The sequence below is a fragment of the Bufo gargarizans genome, chromosome 4 (genome assembly GCF_014858855.1).
Source record: "Bufo gargarizans isolate SCDJY-AF-19 chromosome 4, ASM1485885v1, whole genome shotgun sequence".
In the NCBI taxonomy this organism is placed as follows: domain Eukaryota; kingdom Metazoa; phylum Chordata; class Amphibia; order Anura; family Bufonidae; genus Bufo; species Bufo gargarizans.
The window spans coordinates 108,560,838-108,579,575 of NC_058083.1; the positions used below are offsets into that span (position 1 = coordinate 108,560,838).

The following is an 18,738-nucleotide window of genomic DNA, read 5'->3' on the forward strand; positions in this document are numbered from 1 at the left end:
CCGCAAATACTAGGTAATTCAATACCTATACAAAAGTATTAACTAGGGAACTAAGGTAAACTTAGTCAGACCAATCCAATTACATAAAAAAAAAACATATGACAGTTAGGCCCCTTTCACACGGGCGAGATTTCCGCGCGGGTGCGATGCGTGAGTTGAACGCATTGCACCCGCACTGAATCCTGACCCATTCATTTCTATGGGGCTGTTCACATGAGCGGTGATTTTCACGCATCACTTATGCGTTGCGTGAAAATCGCAGCATGTTCTATATTCAGCGTTTTTCACGTAACGCAGGCCCCATAGAAATGAATGGGGTTGCGTGAAAATCGCAAGCATCCGCAAGCAAGTGCGGATGCGGTGCGATTTCCACACATGGGTTCTAGGTGACAGTCTATTCACTGTATTATTTTCCCTTATAACATGGTTATAAGGGAAAATAATAGCATTCTGAATACAGAATGCTTAGTATAATAGTGCTGGAAGGGTTAAAAATAATAAAAAAAGTTAACTCACCTTATCCCCATGATCGCCTAGTTCCCGGTCGGTCTGTTCTTTAGCTGTGGCTAAAGGACCTGTGGTGATGTCAGATCACATGCTCCATCACCATGGTGATGGACCATGTGATTGGAGCATGTGATCTGACATCACCAAAGGTCATTCAGTTCACAGCTAAAGAACAGACCGGGATCTACACGATCATGGGGATAAGGTGAGTTAACTTTTTTATTATTTTTAACCCCTCCAGCACTATTATACTAAGCATTCTGTATTCAGAATGCTATTATTTTCCCTTATAACCATGTTATAAGGGGAAATAATACAATCTTCAGAACATCAATCCCAAGCCCGAACTTCTGTGAAGAAGTTCGGGTTTGGGTACCAAACATGCGCGATTTTTCTCACGCGAGTGCAAAACGCATTACAATGTTTTGCACTCGCGCGGAAAAATCGCGGGTGTTTCCGCAACGCACCCGCACATTTTTCCGCAACGCCCGTGTGAAAGGGGCCTTACCCTTTAAGAGTCCATTTACACATCCGCAAATGGGTCCGCATCCGTTCTGCAATATCGGGAACGGGTGCGGACCTATTCATTCTCAATGGGGCAGGAATGGATGCGGAGAGCACACTATGGCTCTGCAAAAAAATAGAACATGTCCTTCTATGGGGGTGCTGGCCTGGTGTATTGCAGATCCGCAATACACTACGGATGTGTGAATGGACCCTAAAGGGGTTGTCCTACAGTAGCAACTTATAAACTGCATTCAAAGCCTATGAAACTGCTGAAGAAAACCCAGCACTTTGCTCAGCTATCTCCAGTACTCCTGTACAGTTTGAATGGGGTGGCAGCCCGCATGCTTGACTGCCACTCTATCCATACAGGAGACACAGGACCCCTAGTCTCATCATCTGTGAGGGTTCCCTAAAGCAATGTGTCTATGTGAAGGATCTGTCTATGGCACAGACGCAGATTTCTGCTGCAGATGGGTGTGCAGATCTGCATGATGATTAGTGCCACTTGAGACTAAAGGGAGCGTGTCACCACAAAATACAGGCAATCCGCAGGCTCATGTTATAGAGCAGGAGAAGCTGAGCAGATTGATATATAGTTTTGTGGGAAAAGATTCAGTAAAACTCTGCTCATTTTATGCACAGGAGTCATGTGGATGGTCCTACTCCGTGACTGACAGCCTTCCCTGTATTCTAAGGCTACTTTCGCACCTGCATTAGGTGCGGATCCGTCTGGTATCTGCACAGACAGATCTGCGCCTATAATGCAAACGATTGTATCCGTTCAGAACGGATCCGTTTGCATTATTAAGAACAAAGTCAAAACGGATCCATCCTGACTTACATTGAAAGTCAATGGGGGACGGATCCGTTTTTAATTGCACCAGATTGTGTCAGTGTAAACAGATCCGTCCCCATTGACTTACATTGTGTGTCAGAAAGGATCCGTTTGCCCCTGCTGCAAGCAGCGTTATGGTGTTCGCCTCCATAGCGGAATGGAGGCGGAACGGAGCCAAAATCATGCATTCTGAACGGATCCTTATTTATTCAGAATGCATTGGGGCTGAACTGATCCGTTTTGAACTGTTTGTGAGATCCCTGAAACGCATCTCACAAACGGAATTCAAAACGCCAGTGTGAAAGTAGCCTTAGGCCTCTTTCACAGGGGCGTCATGTTTTTGGCCGGATAAGATGCGGGTGCGTCGCGGGAAAATTGCAAAACATTGTAATGCGTTTTACACACGAGTGAGAAAAATCGGCATGTTTGGTACCCAAACCCGAACTTCTTCACAGAAGTTCAGGTTTGGGTTAGGTGTTGTGTAGATTGTATTATTTTCCCTTAGAACATGGTTATAAGCGAAAATAATAGCATTCTGAATACAGAATGCTTAGTACAATAGGGCTGGAGGGGTTAAAAAAATATTAATAATAATTTAACTCACCATAATCCACTTGTTCGCGCAGCCCAGCTTCTCTTCTGTCTTCTTCTTTGTGGAATAGGACCTTTGATGACGTCATTGCACTCATTACATGGTCCATCACATGATCTTTTACCATGGTGATGGATCATGTGACGGACCATGTGATGAGCGTAGTGATGTCACCACAGGTCCTTTTCCTGTGCACAGCAAAGATGAAGACAGAAGAGAAGCCGGGCTGCGCGAACAAGTGGATTAAGGTGAGTTAAATTTTTTATTTTTTTTAACCCCTCCAGCCCTATTGTACTATGCATTCTGTATTAAGAATGCTATTATTTTCCCTTATAACCATGTTATAAGCATGCTGCGATTTTCATGCAACACACAAGTGATGCGTGAAAATCACCGCTCATCTGCACAGCCCCATAGAAATGAATGAGTCCGGATTCAGTGCGTGTGCAATGCGTTCACCTCACGCATCGCACCCGCGCGGAAATCTTGCCCATGTGAAAGAGGCCTTAGTCATGCAGAGTTGACTGTCAATCACTGAGTGGCACTGCCAACATGACTCCTGCCCATAAAATGAGCAGAGGTTTAAATCTATAAACTACAAGTTTTACTGAATCTTTTCCCACAAAACTAGATATCAGTCTGCTCAGCTCTTCCCGCTCTATAACATGCTGTCTGCAGACTGCATTGCATTTCATCATGACAGGTTACCTTAAACTGTACCTTTTGTGACTGGAACTCGCAAGAATAATGTGTAAGCTCATTATTCTCGTGGATATTTTTCTTCAACGTGGAAAAAAGCCTCCAAGATTTTTCTTTTTTCAGTGTATGCGATTGGGGAATAAAAAACCATTCACTTGTATAGAATGGGGAATTTTATTTCAATGTTCAGTTGAGCAGTCATAACTTCAATAAGATGTGGACAAGCCCTTTCAGTTGTTTTTTTAATACAACCTTGTTTTTCTACTGACCCATTGAAGTTTATGGGTCTGTGAAAAGTGCTGATAGAACTTGGATGACATCTGCGTTGTGTCAATGGTTTTCACAGACCATTGGTTGGAGCTGCTCTCGAAATCTTTTTAAAGCTAGCAGTGCATGTGGAAAACAGATGGCAAAAAATGGACAAAAAGAGACCCTTCACGGATGAAACACTGACCATTTTTCCACTGATGACAAACAGACATTGGCATGGGAATAGGGCTGGTGCTTCACGGTGATCTTCGCTCGCGTAACCAAAGATCACTGTGTAGCAGTGCAGCCATTGAACTGAATGGGGTCACAAATTACCGAGACCCCTGCAACACAAAAAATCTATCACTTCAATATTGAGGGCCCATCTACGATTCTATTCAGTTCAGTGGATGAAAAGATTGCCGTGTTGCCCCATGGTGAGCGCTGTCCTCCGGTTTTACTATGCATTTTAATATTGTCTAAGAAAAAAAGCAATTTTTTTCCTCATTTAGTGGATGCTGCAATCAGTTTGCGTGCATAATATATCTAAGGCCTCATGCACACGACAGTGATTTGGCTTCAGTGGTCCGTGTCCGATTTTGCTTCAGTTGTGTTTCCTTGTGTCTTCCTTTTTTTTTTGTCTGACAGGGGGAAAAAAAGGAAGGTTAACCCTTTCATGACCAAGGGTCATTGATGCCCCAGTGTCCAGGTCAAAATTTACAAATCTGACATGTGTCACTTTATGTGGTAATAGCTTTGGAACACTTTTACTTATCCACGCCATTCTGAGATTGTTTTCTCGTGACACATTGTACTTCATGATAGTCATATATTTGAGTCAATATATTTCACCTTTATTTATGAAAAAATCCCAAATTTACCAAAAATTAGGAAAAATTCACAATTTTCCAAATTTCCATTTCTCTGCGTCTAAAACAGAAAGTGATACCTAATAAAATATTTATTACTTAACATTCCCCATATGTCTACTTTATGTTGGCATCATTTTGGAAATGTAATTTTATTTTTTTAGGGCGTTAGAAGGCTTAGAAGTTTAGAAGCAATTCTTACAATTTTTAAGAAAATTTCCAAAACCCACTTTTTAAGGACCAGTTCAGGTCTGAAGTCCCTTTGTGGGGCTTACATAGTGGAAAACCCCATAAATGACCCCATTATAGAAACTACACCCCTCAAGTTACTCAAAACTGATTTTACAAACTTTGTTAACCCTTTAGGCGTTCCACAAGAATTAAAGGAAAATGGAGATGAAATTTAAAAATTTCACTTTTTTGGCAGATTTTCCATTTTATATTTTTTTTTTTCTTTAACACATTGAGGGTTAACAGCCAAACAAAACTCAATATTTATTACCCTGATTCCGCGGTTTACAGAAACACCCCACATGTGGTCATAAACGGCTGTACGGGCACACGGCAGGGCGCAGAAGGAAAGGAATGCCATACGGTTTTTGGAAGGCAGATTGTGCTGGATTGGTTTTCTGAACGCCATATGTTTTTTATTTTTCTGCCGATCGTCTTGTGCAGGGGCTCGTTTTTTGCAGAAAGTGTTGAGGTTTTTATTGGTATCATTTTTGGGTACATAGGATTTTTTGATCATTCTTTATTACACTTTATGGGGCAAGGTGACCCAAAAATTGGCTGTTTTGGAATAGTTTTCATTTATTTATTTTCACAGCGTTCATCTGAGGAGTTAGGTCATGTGATAGTTTTATAGAGAAGATCGTTACGGACGTGGCAATACCTAATATGTATACTTTTTCTTATTTATTTAAGTTTTACACAATAATAGCATTTCTGAAACAAAAAAAATGATGTTTTAGTGTCTCTATAGTCTGAGAGCCATAGCTTTTTTATTTTCTGGGCGATTGTCTTAAATAGGGTATCATTTTTTGCGGGACGAAGTGATGGTTTGATTGGTACTATTTTGGGGGTCATAAGCCTTTTTGATCGCTTGCTGTTGCACTTTTTGTGATGTAAGGTGACAAAAATAGCTTTTTTGGCACTGTTTTTTTTTAAATTTATTTTTATGGTGTTTATCGGACGGGGTCCATCACGTGATATATTTATAGAGACGGTCGTTACGGACGCGGTGACACCTAATATGTGTATTTTATTTTTTCATTTTTTTATAGGAAAAGGCAATGTCTTTTTTTTATTTACATTTTTTTTATTTATTGATTTATTTTTACTTTTATTATTTTCACTTTTTTTTTATCAGTTCCCTCTTGGATCTTGAAGATCCAGTGGGGCTGATAGTTGTACTATACTTTGCAATGCTCTTGCATTGCAAAGTATAATACTTCCAGACTGCCTGTAGGTGGCAGCACTGGACGCCTTTGCCATGGCAACCGGACGCTTTTGCAAAGCGTCCGGTTGCCATGGCAACCATCGGGTGCTGCAATCACAGCGCTGCAGCCCCGATGGTGGAGAGAGGGAGCCCCCTCCCTCTGTTAACCCGATGGATGCCGCAACCGCGGCATCTATGGGGTTACAGGAGAGTGTCAGCATAGAGCTGACACTCTCTGCTGATGGCGGCGGCTCAGGAATGGAGCCGCCGCCATCGCACACAGAATGGGGAATCGGGGGCAGCGCTGGGGGGGGGCGGCCAGAAAATTAATGCAGGGGGCGGGGAAGGGGCGGACCGCATCAGGGCAGGAAGGACATCAGCGGCGCGCAGCAGGCACAGATCGGCGTGGCAGAGGTGGCACAGGTCAGCGGGGCACAGATGGGGGGGACCACAGAGGGGCACCAAAGGCGGGCACCAAAGGCTTGGAGGATCGGGGGGCACGAGGACACCTTACCGATTTCAGGCTCTGATCTGCAGAGCGCAGATCAGAGCCAGAAACCGGCATTTTAACGCTGCCGCGATCCGATTGGTTAGTCTGCACAGACAAACCAATCGGATCGATTGCCGGCAAGGGGCCACTCTGATTGGTCCCTTGCCGGCATTACTGCACTGTATGCTGTCCGTGACAGCATACAGGGCAGGGGCAGAAGCTTTAATCCAAGCGCTTTGCAGCGCTTGGATTAAAGAGCTGCCAGAACGTATATATACGTGGTAGCTGCACGGGGTATGTGCAGCTATCACGTATATATACAGATTGCAGACGTGAAAGGGTTAATGAAAAGTGTCATTTTATTGCACCAAGGTCTGGTAGAAAAAAAACGGACGCGGACACAGATGACATACCAGTTGTGCATCAGTTTTTTTTTTTGACGGAACCATTGACTTGAATGGATCCGTCCTCTGTTTTCCACTGACAAGAATAGGACAGGTTATATTTTTTTGACAGACTGGAATCACGGATGCGGAGAAAAAACTATCAGTTTTTTTTCACAGCTCCATAGAAATGAATGGTACCTCCGCTAAACTGTGAAAAATGACGGAACACACGCGGATGCACACAACGGTCGTGTGCATGAGGCCTTATGCTGCACAGCAGCTCCATGCATTCTGAATACAGCAATAGTTGAGATGGATCCGTTTTTTATGTATTCTCCTGAACCTTCTGCTACATATACAGGGAGTGCAGAATTATTAGGCAAATGAGTATTTTGACCACATCATCCTCTTTATGCATGTTGTCTTACTCCAAGCTGTATAGGCTCGAAAGCCTACTACCAATTAAGCATATTAGGTGATGTGCATCTCTGTAATGAGAAGGGGTGTGGTCTAATGACATCAACACCCTATATCAGGTGTGCATAATTATTAGGCAACTTCCTTTCCTTTGGCAAAATGGGTCAAAAGAAGGACTTGACAGGCTCAGAAAAGTAAAAAATAGTGAGATATCTTGCAGAGGGATGCAGCACTCTTAAAATTGCAAAGCTTCTGAAGCGTGATCATCGAACAATCAAGCGTTTCATTCAAAATAGTCAACAGGGTCGCAAGAAGCGTGTGGAAAAACCAAGGCGCAAAATAACTGCCCATGAACTGAGAAAAGTCAAGCGTGCAGCTGCCAAGATGCCCCTTGCCACCAGTTTGGCCATATTTCAGAGCTGCAACATCACTGGAGTGCCCAAAAGCACAAGGTGTGCAATACTCAGAGACATGGCCAAGGTAAGAAAGGCTGAAAGACGACCACCACTGAACAAGACACACAAGCTGAAACGTCAAGACTGGGCCAAGAAATATCTCAAGACTGATTTTTCTAAGGTTTTATGGACTGATGAAATGAGAGTGAGTCTTGATGGGCCAGATGGATGGGCCCGTGGCTGGATTGGTAAAGGGCAGAGAGCTCCAGTCCGACTCAGACGCCAGCAAGGTGGAGGTGGAGTACTGGTTTGGGCTGGTATCATCAAAGATGAGCTTGTGGGGCCTTTTCGGGTTGAGGATGGAGTCAAGCTCAACTCCCAGTCCTACTGCCAGTTTCTGGAAGACACCTTCTTCAAGCAGTGGTACAGGAAGAAGTCTGCATCCTTCAAGAAAAACATGATTTTCATGCAGGACAATGCTCCATCACACGCGTCCAAGTACTCCACAGCGTGGCTGGCAAGAAAGGGTATAAAAGAAGAAAATCTAATGACATGGCCTCCTTGTTCACCTGATTTGAACCCCATTGAGAACCTGTGGTCCATCATCAAATGTGAGATTTACAAGGAGGGAAAACAGTACACCTCTCTGAACAGTGTCTGGGAGGCTGTGGTTGCTGCTGCACGCAATGTTGATGGTGAACAGATCAAAACACTGACAGAATCCATGGATGGCAGGCTTTTGAGTGTCCTTGCAAAGAAAGGTGGCTATATTGGTCACTGATTTGTTTTTGTTTTGTTTTTGAATGTCAGAAATGTATATTTGTGAATGTTGAGATGTTATATTGGTTTCACTGGTAAAAATAAATAATTGAAATGGGTATATATTTGTTTTTTGTTAAGTTGCCTAATAATTATGCACAGTAATAGTCACCTGCACACACAAATATCCCCCTAAAATAGCTAAAACTCACACACAGATATCCCCCTAAAATAGCTAAAACTAAAAACTACTTCCAAAAATATTCAGCTTTGATATTAATGAGTTTTTTGGGTTCATTGAGAACATGGTTGTTGTTCAATAATAAAATTAATCCTCAAAAATACAACTTGCCTAATAATTCTGCACTCCCTGTAATTGCACCAAAACTGACCATAGATGTCAAGATTTTTTGCATATTTCCCAGACCAGTGATGGTGAACTTACACGTACATGCTGTATTGTAGGGGCCTTCACTCTACCAAACAACGACAAATCATTTTCACCGTGGCACAGGTCATGGTGTGGTCACGCACATGTATGACTTTTTTTTACACAGCTGTTTTTGTGACTGGTGCTTTTGCCAGCTTTGGGTATAGACAGGGTCCGAAAACTTACCGCAGCATACCTTTTGAGATCCGTTTTAGTTTTCTACAAATCACAAATCTTGGGAAAACAGGCCACAGGAATATACAGAAAAACGTATACATAAACATATATAGAACGCAACTTTTAGAGATGGAGATGGCATAATAAGTTGCCTTCCCATAGGGTTCACCATAGGGTTTACATATCATAAGGACACCATGGCTCCTCGAGGCATCCCAAGTTGGGCGTTACTACCTCTGATAACTGCAAAGTACACAGAGACGAATCGTCTATAAGTTCCATAAGTGATTTAACCATTGGTGCAAATTTCCATCAATCAATCAATGATTTTAACACCAAGGAGAGAAAGTAACATAGTAACATAGTACATAAGGCCGAAAAAAGACATTTGTCCATGCAGTTCGGCCCTGCCGTCCAGCAGGTTGATCCAGAGGAAGGCAAAAAAAAAGTAGTAACAGATCTTTCTTCATCGTACTAGAAATGTGTCCTAAGGTACTTCTAATGGCTGGTTTAAAAAAACAAAAACAGAGACTAGAATTAAAAAGGAACAAAAAGGAAAGCCAATGGCGACGAGTCTAGGTTATCATTTGCTACCAGCTCAATTTTGAGTGTAGTTTATTTACCAGTCTGAAGAACTTTCTGGATTCCTGATAAGCGAGGGTAACTCTTTAAAATATACTCTGTGGACAGAAGAGACCAAAAACCACGGACATAGTGCATATCCCGAGTGAGAAGCCACGTGAGGAGAGTGTGAGAAGCTTTCTGAGCTCCCATTCCTTCACCAGCACGCTGAGTCTCCTGTGAGGAAATTAGAATTTCATTAACATCACATTTTGTTTGCACCGCTGGTTAAAGGGGTTTCTCCACAAAAACATATATCCCCTAATCTGGTTCTGATTATGAGAATAGGGGGTCCCGCGGTACTCTGTTTGAATGAAGCCACAGTCGTGCATGTCTGCTCATGTTCCATTCAGCTCTATTGGACCACAGACTCTTTGGATTTTAAAGGCTATGTATACCTTTGGTGGCAATTTTCGTTTTAATGGCATTTTACTCATTTTTGGCTAAAAATCATATTTTCAATTGCCCTTTATTAAAAATATTGAACAAAGGCTTAACCGTTTTTGTAACTGTATGACTGGTATATATGCAACAATGGTCTACAATAGACCTTGAATCCCTATAGGGGTCCCTAACAAATTTTTTAAAAAATTATACTTTATTATTATTTGACAATACACACTACAAAAAAAGAGAGAAATGAATGTTTAAAATTTTCAGTGTCACAGTGTTATATGGGATTTTGTCGGAGTGGTTTACTTGGCAGTTCTCAGGATGTGATTGCATGCACAATAGTTTAATAGGAACCCTTAATAGGGTACACCTCATCCCACCAATTGATGTGGGATGATATTGACGCTGGCAGTTTGTAGGCAGATTCCTTGGCAGTGGGTACTGCGGAACGCTGATGTGAATATAACTCCTGCCTCACTTTCTTTACTAAGTGGTCCCTATATACAAGGTTACCAACCAGCTAACAATGTTGCTAATCTCGTATTTGTAGCTGTTTGTATGCACCGCGGAGCTCTCAGTAAATCAACAGTTTTCCTTACCACTATCTGCCCTCCTCACTAAACTCTGCTGACACTGCACTGCGTCCTCTATTACTGACTCATTGGATGGCCGCTGCAATCTACATCCCTATAGCCTCACACTCTCTCCTTATCTATTCAGCTGCTAACTGCAGCATATTAGTGGCAGTTTCCCTGACACTGTTCACTGTATTAAAACGTCGCCCTATACCACCCCTCCCGACATGTTTCGCCACCAGCTGTGGCTTCGTCAGGGGATGCGGGGTATATGAGCGCGCGCGCTTCAAAAGACCTTCTTATAAACTTAAACAGATCCCGCCCATCTATCAGAGCCATCCCCGGCGACCAATCCCAGACGCCTCCTCCGTCGGCTCCTCCGCTTTCCGGTCAAGTCAATCCACTGACGCAATATCCTATGCGTCTCCCCCTAACTCCTCGTCATCTCCACTTCCTGGTAACTACGGCATCAGGTATGAATGGGGAAACGCCTACGATCTCACTGAGATGGATGTATTCGTCACTTGCCTCCACCCCCCTTTTTGTTTGTAAATACTCCCCCTGCCTCCTCGATCTATTTTAACCCATTCATAGCCTCCATTAAAAGTCTCCCAGCTGTTATAGTCCATCCTCACTATGTATGATCATATACTACTTACATGAACATAAAATAGCGTTTGTAATCCAGGATGACTAACATGAGGCTATAAAATCAATTTTATAGCCTCATGTTAGTCATCCTGGATTACAAACGCTATTTTATGTTCATGTAAGTAGTATATGATCATACATAGTGAGGATGGACTATAACAGCTGGGAGACTTTTAATGGAGGCTATGAATGGGTTAAAATAGATCGAGGAGGCAGGGGGAGTATTTACAAACAAAAAGGGGGGTGGAGGCAAGTGACGAATACATCCATCTCAGTGAGATCGTAGGCGTTTCCCCATTCATACCTGATGCCGTAGTTACCAGGAAGTGGAGATGACGAGGAGTTAGGGGGAGACGCATAGGATATTGCGTCAGTGGATTGACTTGACCGGAAAGCGGAGGAGCCGACGGAGGAGGCGTCTGGGATTGGTCGCCGGGGATGGCTCTGATAGATGGGCGGGATCTGTTTAAGTTTATAAGAAGGTCTTTTGAAGCGCGCGCGCTCATATACCCCGCATCCCCTGACGAAGCCACAGCTGGTGGCGAAACATGTCGGGAGGGGTGGTATAGGGCGACGTTTTAATACAGTGAACAGTGTCAGGGAAACTGCCACTAATATGCTGCAGTTAGCAGCTGAATAGATAAGGAGAGAGTGTGAGGCTATAGGGATGTAGATTGCAGCGGCCATCCAATGAGTCAGTAATAGAGGACGCAGTGCAGTGTCAGCAGAGTTTAGTGAGGAGGGCAGATAGTGGTAAGGAAAACTGTTGATTTACTGAGAGCTCCGCGGTGCATACAAACAGCTACAAATACGAGATTAGCAACATTGTTAGCTGGTTGGTAACCTTGTATATAGGGACCACTTAGTAAAGAAAGTGAGGCAGGAGTTATATTCACATCAGCGTTCCGCAGTACCCACTGCCAAGGAATCTGCCTACAAACTGCCAGCGTCAATATCATCCCACATCAATTGGTGGGATGAGGTGTACCCTATTAAGGGTTCCTATTAAACTATTGTGCATGCAATCACATCCTGAGAACTGCCAAGTAAACCACTCCGACAAAATCCCATATAACACTGTGACACTGAAAATTTTAAACATTCATTTCTCTCTTTTTTTGTAGTGTGTATTGTCAAATAATAATAAAGTATAATTTTTTAAAAAATTTGTTAGGGACCCCTATAGGGATTCAAGGTCTATTGTAGACCATTGTTGCATATATATAAATATCCCGAGGGTCCTTAAAAGGGACTTTGATTATAAATATGTATGACTGGTACTTTCACTTTGTACCATAATAACCCTTATCTCTAAATTACTTAGAGGTCATAATCACTTATTTAACCCAAATTCTTATCAGTAAGGTAAGAACTGAGCTTTGCTGAGTGTTTATAATGTCAGCAGAGCTAAGGAGCCCGTCAGCTCCCCAGATGACAAAAAAGACAGGAAATCCACATGCTACTTCTACAGCATCTCAGGAATGTACACAAAAAAGGATTCCATATCTTTAATAAAGACCAATAGAAAAAATGGTCCCCACAGGAGCACATAGCCTTTTAAAGGGGTTATCCAACCCCTATAATGCCCCCTCTAAGGCCCGGCCCCTCATACAGGTTATACTTACCCTGCTCCCTGGCACCCGGGTCTCTCCTAATGCCCGCACGGCCCTCGCTGCACCTCCCTATCGCACGGATCAAAACATGAGGAGGGGGGGGGGGGGCGGACAGCCAATAGCAGGCCGTGACGGGAACAAGACTTCCTAGAAACACCCGCAATGCTAGGAAGGCTCGTCCCGTCGCGGCCTGCTATTGGCTGCCCCCCGTATGTTTTGATCCGTGTGATGGGGATGATGCAACGGCAGCCGTGCGGGCATCAGGAGTGACGCGGAAGCCGGGATAAGTACGACCTGTATGTGGGATGCAGGCATTAGAGGGGGCATTATAGGGGTTGGAAGACATGAGGACTGCTGGGCTTTTCATTTTGCACAAAAAAAGTTTGCTTGATAAGAAATAAACCCTAGTGACAAGTGATTGGGGTAAGTCAACTCCAACTAGAGCTCTCCTCTGCTGCATAATTATGTCAGAGCCTGGGAGGGACCGCTAGGAGATCCTCTGCTGGGCCTGTCTGACTCTGATCTTGCACACTTTCATCAATTTCTTTCTGACATGTAATTAAATTAGTAATACAGTGCAGTGGAAGGATGCCTCATACGTGACTAATGGCAATATAGTGGGTCATTTATTAATACCGGCATTTTAGACGCCGGTCTAAATAAGGCCTGCGCTGACGGTGGATCCACTGAAGTTATGTAGAAGCGCCGGCCTCTATATAACTTCAGCGTATCCAGTGCTGGTCTAAATGTAAGACAGCTAAAAAGGCATAGAAAATGATGAATGAGACAGGCCTGTCGGCCAGTCCCCTTCCCTGCCCACTTATTTAGACCTGGCGTGAGCGGGAAAAAGTCACAGATTGCGGCACAAATAATGTTTGCGCCGCAATCTGTGCCAGAAATATGCCTAATATAGGCATATTTCTAATCATAAATGACCCCCATAGTGCTTAGAATAAGCATTATTATGGTCGCAAGATGTAGATAATATAGCTAGAGATGAGCGAATTTCATATTTTGAAATTCGTTCACACTTCGTTTGGTGGTAAAAGGTGAATTGCGTTATGGATTCCGTTACCACAGACCATAACGCAATTCAATGATGGAATGCATAACGGAATGCCTTTAGAGGCATTCCGTTATTTATTCCGTCATAATAGAAGTCTATGGGCTGCAAAACAGATCCATCCCATTTCCGTTATGCAGGGGAGTCCTCACCTGCATAACAGAAACGGGACGGATCCGTTTTGCAGCCCATAGACTTCTATTATGACGGAATTATCAACGGAATGCATCTAAAGGCATTACGTTATAGAATTGAGTTATGGTCTCTAAATATAGCCTAAGAGCGGACCAACAGATGTTTCTATTAAGCTTTGGCCTCATGCACACGACCGTTGTTTTGGTCTGCATCCGAGCCGCCGTTTTGGCTACTCGGATGCGGACCCATTCACGTCAATGGGGCCGCAAAAGATGCGGACAGCACTCCGTGTGCTGTCCGCATCCGTTGCTCCGTTCTGTGGTCCGCAAAAAAAATATAACATGTCCTATTCTTGTCCGCGCTTTGCGGACAAGAATTGGCATTATATTGACGGCTGTCCGGTCCATTCCGCAAATTGCGGAAGGCACACGGACGGCTTCCGTCTTTTGCGGATCCGCGGTTTGCGGACCACAAAAAACGGCACGGTCGTGTGCATGAGGCCTTTTATTGACACCACCAGTTTTTGTCATCTGTATGTACCACAACATTTTGGTTTTGTTTTCTTCGAAGTATGTGTTGTAGTTTATAAAATGCCATTGTTAGCACTTAAATGGTCACTTAAGGCTACTTTCACACTTGCGGCAGAGTGATCCGGCAAGCAGTTCCATCGTCTGATCTGCCTGCTGGATCCAGCAAAACATATGCTAACTGATGGCATTTGTAATTGAAATGCTGGATCCGTCTTTCCGGTGTCATCCGTAAAAACGGATCTGGCATTTATTTTTTTCACATTTTTTTTTTATTTTGAATGCTGGATCCAGCACTAATACATTCCTATGGAAAAGAAATGCCATCCGGGTCTGGCATTCAGGCAAGTGTTCAGTTTTTTGGGGCCGGAGATATAACTATAGCATGCTGCGGTTTTATCTCTGTCCTGATCAGTCAAAAAGACTGAACTGAAGACATCCTGATGCATCCAGAACGGATTGCTCTCTATTCAAAATACATGGGGATGAAACTGATCAGTTCTTTTCCGGTATTGAGCCGGAAAAGAAAAACGCTAGTGTGAAAGTACCCTACTTTTCAAACAACTTTGCACAATCAATAGCACAGGAAACTTTGCAATATATCTACTGTATATCAGAGAATCTTTTTTCACTTATCAGATAGTTTTTTTCCAACCCTCCTAAACTGACATTCTCGGAGACGGAGGGACGGACTGCCAGCTCACTGAAGGATCATACTGATTTATGCAAAACTTAAACAGTTTGTGACTATTTAAAGCGAACCTGTCATGTTGAACATGGTGTTTGATCTGCAGGCAGCATGTTATAGTGCAGGAGAAGATGAGCAGATTGATGTATAGTTTTGTGGGGAAAGATTCAGTAAAACTTGTATTTTATTCATTTTAAATTCCTGCTTATTCTGGTCTTTGAAGTCAAGGAGGCCTATCAGTCCTATGTCCTAGGTCCTATCTATCAGTGATTGACAGCTCTCTCTGTATACACAGTAATGGAGGGAAGGTTGTCAATCACTGCCATATGCTGAGGAACAACAGTTTCTTTCTGTTTCTCAGTTTCACCCTATTCTAGCAATAAAAGTTGGACTTTCTTCATGGGTCAATGAGCTGCTAGGAGGGAGTTTAGCTGCCTGTCACGCATAAGGAGGACAAAACACACTCCTTGGCAGTATAGGAGCACACCCACCTGGAATCTGTCTTCAGACACAAGGTCTCTGTCCATCATACCATGCAGCAGAGGGAAGAGGTCAGTAACAGCCACAGCAATTTCTGTGCGGTGCCATTTGAGGAGGGCTCTCAGATCTGTTCTACTAAGAGGGGATTCCTGTTGAGACATCCTACTGAAAACAAAGAATACCAAATGCTATTTGAAAGTCATTACAGCCTCAAATGCATGCATGTCGACTTTCAAAGATAGCAAAGAGGGACAAAGTTTGTGGCGAGTGCAATTATTATTATTTTTTATTAAGCAATTTCTTTCACCCAATACGGCTTTAGTCTTCTTTGTGCCCCACACACTTTCACAGTGCTCTCTTTGTCTGACACACTGTAACAGTGTCCCCACAAAGTAATTATGCCTCCTTTGTGCACCCTCAGGGTAATAATACTCCCTTGGCGCCCCATAACAATAATTATGCCCCATTAGTGCCCCTCTGTCCGTGTAAGAATGCCCTCTGTCCGTGTGCATTCCGTATTTTGCGGAACAGAACTGCTGGCCCCTAATAGACCAGTCCTATCCTTGTCCGTAATGCGGACAATAATAGACATGTTCTATTCTTTTGGAGAACGGACATACGGAGACAGAATGCACACAGAGTAACCTCTGTTTTGTTTTTTTGCAAACCCCAAATGGAACGGACACGGAAAGAAAATACATTCATGTGCATGAGACCTTAAACTGTATCTGCATCCTGAGTTGAATTTGGAACATGATGCAGCTGTCCAAGGGCCAGCTTCAAACATCCAGGACTGTCCAGCCAGATCCAGGACAGTCGGGAGGCATGCATATCGTTTTCACTCTTACTGGCTACCAGCCTGTAGAATGAGCGGAGACAAACCTGTGACTGGTTTGCAAATTAAAAGACCGTACAAATTTGCCAATGTGACAACACTGAGGATAAATAATGGGGCAGATTTACTAATCCTATAGACGGTGTAAATTTAGACTGGCAGTCTAGACCTGCACCAGATTTATCACAGGAGATCAGACTGGTGTAGGGATAGACACTTTCCCTGCCTCTATACCAACTATTGGTTGGCTTAGTTTGTGACACAGTCATCCCTTTTCCAGTAAGTCACACCAGCTGTCAAGCTAGGCACAGTGGATTTGATAATTTGCACCAAGTTTTGTAAAAGCACACTCAAATTGTGTTTCCCAACCTGTGGCTCTCAAGCTATTGGAAAACTACTACTCTCAGCAAGACCTGATAGCCAGTGTTTGTCAGGGTATGATGGGAGCTGTGGTTGGTGGCCCCTGTGCTAGCACGCATGACAGCCCTGTTCCGGCGGTAGTAAATAAATGCCCCACACATTCTTCATATAGGTCACATTTGTTCTTACCTGACTTCTGATCTTCAGTGCTCTTCTCATTTCTGAACAGGAGCTTCCTATATTCTCCCTTTAAATTAAGTTGAAGGTAATTACCTAACCAATAACACACAGAAAATGAAAGGTCTCCTCCTTTTCTACAGAAAGTTGCCTGGCATGATCAGGTTCATTGCCAAAGACGCTGAAACTGAGCAAACCGTATTAATCACAAGTTTGGGTAAATAAATCATGTGTCATGACTGGTAACAAGACATTTTAGTGGTATCAGGCTCTGTCATATGGCGCTATATGTAACACAAAGCTATGATTTGACAACATCAAGATAGCTATAAAGAAAAGTTTCTGCACCATATTAAAGAACAACGGATGAAGACCATATATCATGTGAAAAACAGAAAAAAATCCTTTAACCCCTTCAGGACCTTCAAATTTTCACTTTATGTGTCTCATTTTTTAATCCGGCCTTCCCGGAGCCATAACGGTTTTATTTTTTCACTCATATAGCCATATGAGGGTTTGTTTTTTGCGGGACAAGTGGTACTTTCTAATGGCATGATTTACTCTTGCATACAATGCAGTGAAAAGCTGGAAATTCCAAATGGGATGGGAAAAAAAGCATAGTTCTGCATTACTTTTATGGGTTTTGTTTTTACAGTGTTCCCTATGTGGTAAAACTGACCTGTGCCCTTCATTCTATGGGTGAGTAAGGTTACAACGAACCCATATTTATATATATTTTCATTGTGTTTTAGTATTAAAAAAAATACAAAACGTTGGCATTTTTTTTTCTTTGCATTACCATATTATATCCAGGCTCGGACTGGCACACAGGGGTACAGGGGAATCCCCCGGTGGGCCCCTAGTCTCCCACCCCCTGCACAAGTGGCACATAACACATTAAATTTACGGCACTACATACATATATTCAATGTACAGCACCTCAACCAGCCTATGTTCATATAAAAAAACTTAAATTATTTATTATATTCAAATGTATCCGTATAGTGGGCCCCCAAAATACATTTTTTACTGGTGGGCCCTAGGTACCCCAGTCCGACACTGATTATATCCCCATTACTTTTTTATAGTTTTGTCTACAGAGTTCACTTTTTGCAGAGCAATTAGTACTTTTGATTGATACCAATGTGGAGTGTATATGAGGTTTTGAACATTTTTTTTAAAAAAAATTTGGAGGGGAGATGAAGCAACATAAAAAAATTGTAAATCAGCCATTTCTTTTTTTTTTCCTGTTACACTGTTCACAGTAAGGGATAAAATTTTTTGGTTTATATACTATTTTATTCTAAGGAAAGGGGGTGGGGGTGTTTTGAATGTGTGTGTGTGTGTGTAGTGTGTATATATGTATATATATATATATATATATATATATATATATATATATATATATATATAGTGACACAATGAGGGGAATGGTCTGGGAAAACAGGTATTTTCCTCCCAGCGTGTGCTGCTGGGCTGATTTGCAGTCAGGTGGGGTCAAATACCGGACTGGATTTTAATTGCCTGTCCTGGCTGTGCTTAAATAGACAGCTGGGCTCAGCAGCATGATCTCTGTGTTGGGATTTGAGACTCAATGCCAGGTTAGAAGAGGGCTGAGACCCATGGGCCGAGGAAACAGCCGTGGACTGCTGGAGGCAGAACTGACATCAAGGTGACTTGTCTTATATGAACTTTCCAATTTGTGTGAAGTAAACACCAAGACTGCAAAGTAACGCATTGTTTTGTGCATTTGCCTCAAGTGTAAATAAACACTGAAGTTTTGCATTAAAGAGGACCTTTCACTTGTATAAACGATGTGAACTGAGTATGCTGCCATATAGAGCGGCGCCCGGGGATCTCACTGCACTTA

General features: G+C 42.8%; 2 protein-coding genes across 2 annotated transcripts in view; one reads left to right on the top strand and one right to left on the bottom strand.

Moving 5' to 3' along the window:
* Positions 1 to 18,738, top strand: part of SCLY (selenocysteine lyase) — a 131,378-nt gene that overhangs the window by 60,403 nt on the left and 52,237 nt on the right. The window lies entirely within an intron of this gene.
* LOC122935257 (autoimmune regulator-like) overlaps positions 1 to 18,738 on the bottom strand; it is a 54,029-nt gene that overhangs the window by 35,240 nt on the left and 51 nt on the right. Inside the window, exons 2-4 of the mRNA XM_044291018.1 lie at positions 16,881 to 16,938; positions 15,508 to 15,658; positions 9,374 to 9,548 (exon numbers count right to left, since the gene is read on the bottom strand). Of these exons, the coding sequence (XP_044146953.1) occupies positions 9,374 to 9,548; positions 15,508 to 15,657 (325 nt within the window). The 5' untranslated portion in view covers position 15,658; positions 16,881 to 16,938. The remainder of the gene's footprint in view (positions 1 to 9,373; positions 9,549 to 15,507; positions 15,659 to 16,880; positions 16,939 to 18,738) is intronic.